Here is a 4,960-nt window from a genome sequence, read left to right on the forward strand (position 1 = left end):
GGCTGGCCAGCTCTCTGCCTTAAGCTCCTTGGAGTTGATGATTTAGTGATGGCAACACCTCATAGCCATGAAACTGAACAGAAAAGACTAGGACTTCTTGCTGGATTTTCCTTCCTTACAGGAGTTAGCCTGGGCCCTGCCCTGAAGTTGTGCACTGCCATCCATCCCAGCATCCTCCCCACTGCCTTCTTGAGCACAGCAACAATTTCACCTGCTTCACCCTGAGTGACTCTGTGCCAGGTGTCATAGCTACCTCTTTCTGGGAGGTATCTTGATGTCAGCCAAGAACAGGATGCTCTTGTTTTTTTTAGGGAAATCTTTTCTTCAGAACTTTTTTCATTCTATCTCATTTCTAGGTGGCTGGATCTGTCCCTGAGTTAAGACGGGTGAAGAACAGATGATAAGAGCTCTGCCTACCTGGCTAAAGAATTATAGACCACAAAGCTGGTGCTTCAAAGCACATTAAAGTTGTCTCTCTCTCGGCAGAATCTAAATGACTTGAATCAAAGATGGAGTTGTTAAACTCCAATCATCTCTAAGAGAGCAAAATTCTCCATTAGGTTTGGAACCTGTTAAGCAATCAATTGGCACAAAATGGAAAAAAAAAAAGAAATTTCAATCAATTGTGTGTCCACACTTTCCTCATGATACACATTTCTGGTTCTCTCCTCAAGCACCATCGTCATTATTACTATGATTATTATTTTTTTTTTTTTGAGATAGCATCTCACTCTGTTGCCCAGACTAGAGTGCCATGATGTCAGCCTACCTCAAACTCCTACTTTAGGTAGCTAGGATTGCAGGCTCCTGCCATAATACCTGGCTAATTTTCCTATTTTTAGTAGAGACAGAGTCTCGCTCTTACTCAGGCTGGTCTTGAACTCCTGAATTGAAGCCACCCACCTGCCTCAGCCTCCCAGACTGCCAAAATTATAGACGTGAGCCACTGCACCCAGCTGGCATCATTATCTTTTACCTAGTACATCCTTTCTCTAACTCATAATGTGGTCATGATTTCTAATGGTTGAGTTTGGGTTTAAAAGTCTTCTGTGGAGTATTGTAAACTCTCTAAATGAAAAATGGAAAACCAATTCTTAGTTGAGAATATGTCATCATGCACAAAATAATAACAGCTTAATTCAGGGCTGTGTGCCTACTATACTGCTAGAGGCATTTAAATGATTCCCAGTCAAACAGCATAATAACTCAATGATATAAGTCCTTCTATTTTACAAAGTATTTTACAATTGTTTTATAAAACAGACTTAAAGAGGTTGATTGTGTTTGCCTTAATCCAAATTTACACACCTAATACATAGTGAAAGTTGAAATTTTATGTAGATATGTCTCCCAACTGTATTCTTAATCAATATATTCTACTACCTTCAAATTACCCTGAAAATCTAAAAATGATTCTGTAGAACAGGCATCCTCAAACTACAGCCCGCAGGCCACATGTGGTCCGCCTAGGACATTTATCCAGCCCGCCAGGTGTTTTTGCCACCCCTGCCTGTCCTATTTAGCAGCCGACTTGTCCCAAGGCCTGCAGTCCAGCCCTCCAAAGGTCTGAGGGACAGTGAACTGGCCCCTGTTTAAAAAGTTTGAGGACCCCTGCTGTAGAAATTTGGATTGGGGCCTGAAGAAATTTGGAAACTTTCACCAAAGCTAGAATCATGAAAGAATTTCTGCCTCAGTGATAGATTTAGCACTTTGGGGGAGCGAATTCAGTTCTGATTCTCCAGCCTTTTTGTAAGGAAGGTTGGGGAAAATGGGTGGACAATGAACCACAGATAAGTTTCTGTGTAACATATCTTGCCTGTGAATTATGAACAAGTCTAAACTGCAGTATTCTCATCATGAAGGCAAAAGTCGAGAGCCCAATTTCTCACAGAATGACAAAACCAAGGGAGAACAGAGTAAGCACCCCTGCGTACTGCCTCCCTGGACAGAAACATGCTCTGAAATCAGCACTGCACCTGCTTCCCGATGCCTTGTGTTTCTATTAAGCCATGCTTCTCTCTGCTTGCCAGAGCCCTCCTGCCTTCCTTTCAAACAATTTTAAAACATCTGCCCTTCCCCTATCCAGCCATGGAGAAGAGCAGAGATGGCTTCCCTCCCCAGTAGCTTGGTCATGGAAGCATAGCCAGTGCTTTCAACTCACCTGTATGGGCCTGAGGAACTGCCCGCTGCTGGTCTGAAGGGCAAATCCCCTTTGACAGGTGAGAGCGCACTTCATGTGACCTGGGCCACTAGAGGTACAGTTCACCACATCAGCGTGATCGAGCAGCAATGACGCACAGCTGCCCTGCTCCCCACAGGGCCGATGGACGCAGCTGGGGTGACAGAAACAGAAGCATCTTAGGACTGGCTGGGAACTGACAGGCAGCAGCGATGACTCGGCAGCTCCCTGGGACATGTCCCTAAACTAGAGAGAACTACTTTTTCTCTAAAACTTACATTTATTTAACTCATCACCTTTTTCTACACACTTGGAACCATGTAGCATAATAAACACCAACAGTGATAGCTGTGAGCAGATCATCAAGGCCGATTCTGGTGAGTGCTCAGAAGACAAAAAGGGTAAGTTTGGAATCTCATAGAGATTGGTTAAGTGGTCCTGGCCAAAACACTAATAAATATATGGACAACAAAGACCATTCTGATAAACTCTCAGGTGAAATCCAAGAACAAGGTATTGGGAACTGGGGCAAAAGTCACTCTTGTCACAACCTAGCAAAGAACTTGCTTCCCTAGAGCTTCATGGAAAGCCAAACTTAGACAGAATAGCATATCTGGCAGAGGAACTTTTCTAAGCAGCAAAGCGCTCAGGCTGCTGTGTGGTTACTTCTAACTGCTTTCAGTTTCTATAGAAAAGAAAAGCAGATTGGAAAGGTCTGGAGAATTCACGACATGGCCATGTGATAGCAAAGGAAAGAGCCTTCTCAGGAGAACTCAAGGTCATGGCTGAGCAACCTACTAAAGAAGAGATTAGTACTGATGGGACGGAGCCAGGTGCTAATACTCAGGACTTGGGGAAGAGGCTCTGAAGGCATGTCAGGGATCTTTGTGGCTGCCCTTCTCATCAAAGGTCTGGAGGTCCTGGAACAGTGCTTTTGGCCAGTGGTCAGATCTGTGACTGCTGCTTCCCCCTTGCCTTTGCCAGGTGGGGCGGCAATGGGAAATCCTGGTGCCCACGTATGGCCCGTAGGCAGGTTATATAAACTACTGTCACCACAGCCTCTGGGGACCCTGGGCAGAGCAGAGACCATGGGCCCAACACCTGCTGCTGGGGACTAAGCTATCCTAGTCCACCATACTTCCTATGGGAACCAGATGGAGCAGGTGCTGATGGCCCTATGTGCCCACTGCCAAGATAGCTGGACTGCTGCTATTGATGCCCTTGCCTGAGAGGCTCCAAATGGGGTGAAAGCCCATACAGCCTGGCCCTTGCTTCTGGGTAGTCCACATGGCACGGACTCTCACTTACTTGCACAGGCAACCTGGGGGCCATACCCTATCTTGGCTGTGTGTGGCCCTTCATGTGTATGAGTGCCCTGCCTGACTGGCCTGCTCCATCCTGAACAGGTGCTCTGCACCACAGGTCTGCTCAGTCTGGGGATCTGACTCCACCCTGCACGTGACCTGTGGCCTGCTAGCCCACTCTGCATAAGGGGCTACAACTCATTAGAGGACAGAATGATTTCAGGGGATTAGCCCAGGCTCTGCTGCCTTGGAAGGCCGCTTTCCACCTGCCACTGCAGTAGCTATGACTCAAGCAGCTGCAGGTGTGGCCGGGTGCAGCTCCAGAGAGCACAAGCAGTAAGCCTCAGATAGGCCCGTGTTCCTGTGGGTTAACACTGCAGGTGCACAGAATGCTAGAGCCCTGCAAACTTAGCACCTTCTGCCTAGATTTCAGAGGATGTACCTAAAGTCCTGGGATCCCAGGAGAAACCTGCTATAGGGGAAGACCCATCACAGAAAGCACCTACTAGGGTGATACCTAGTGGAGCCCCAGGAGCAGGGGCTGCTGCCAGGACACTAGGACTGTGGAGCCACTGGCAGCATGCTCCTTTAGCCTGGAAAAGCTGCAAGCAGTCAACTCCAGCCCTTGACAGCAGCCACATGGGCTATGCCCAGAAAAGCCTTGAGGTGAGGTTTCATTTAAGGGAAGGTAAATCCCCTACTGTGCCCAGGCGGTGGCACACAGAGTGAGGAATTATTTTGGAGCTTTAAGATTTAATGTCTGCACTTCTGGGTTTCAGACTTTCATTCCTTTCTCCAGGCCTATTTTTCCCTTTAGGAATAGAAATGTTTACCCAGTGTTTGTTGTTCCATTTTATCTTCGAAGTCAATAATTTTGTTTGTATTTTATGGAGTTGTAAATGGAAGTAGTTTGCCTTGAATCTGAAATGAGATGTTGGACTTTGGACTTTTAAGTTAGTGCTAGACCAAGTTAAGCCTTTGGAGTTTATTGGGGTGGGTATCTCGTATATGAGAAGGACATAAATTTGGCAGGGATAATTCAAGATACTGTGGTCTGGACATGGGCTGTCCCCATCAAAGCAGGTTCAAACTTGATCCCCAATAGGGTGGTGTTAGGAGGTGTGGAGGCTTGGTGGGAGGTGTTGGGGTCCTGGGTGGATCCCTCATGAATGGCTCGGTACTGTTCTCACAATACAGAGTGCACTCTCATTCTCATGAGACTGGATTAGTCTGGCTGAAATGGATCCGTTCCTGCAAGGATGGGTTGGTATAAAGTCAACATGCCCTTGGGTTTTCCCCTTTACACATACCTACTTGATGTTGAGCAGATGTCTGCACCATGCCTCTTGTCCTTCCCAGCCTGCACAACCAGAAGCTAACTAAGTCTCTCTTCTTTATAAGTTACTCAGTCTCAGATATTTTTTTATGGGAACACAAAGCACACAGGACACCTTCCTTCTCCAAGAGGTCCCTTCAG

At 46.6% G+C, this 4,960-nt stretch overlaps 1 protein-coding gene across 1 annotated transcript in view; it reads right to left on the reverse strand.

The window, feature by feature from the left end:
• PAPPA2 (pappalysin 2) overlaps positions 1 to 4,960 on the reverse strand; it is a 144,674-nt gene that overhangs the window by 73,424 nt on the left and 66,290 nt on the right. Inside the window, exon 11 of the mRNA XM_023510812.1 lies at positions 2,162 to 2,333. Within this exon, the coding sequence (XP_023366580.1) occupies positions 2,162 to 2,333 (172 nt within the window). The remainder of the gene's footprint in view (positions 1 to 2,161; positions 2,334 to 4,960) is intronic.

Source organism: Otolemur garnettii, unplaced genomic scaffold (assembly GCF_000181295.1).
Source record: "Otolemur garnettii isolate 467f Iridium unplaced genomic scaffold, OtoGar3 scaffold00016, whole genome shotgun sequence".
NCBI classification, from domain to species: Eukaryota; Metazoa; Chordata; class Mammalia; order Primates; family Galagidae; genus Otolemur; species Otolemur garnettii.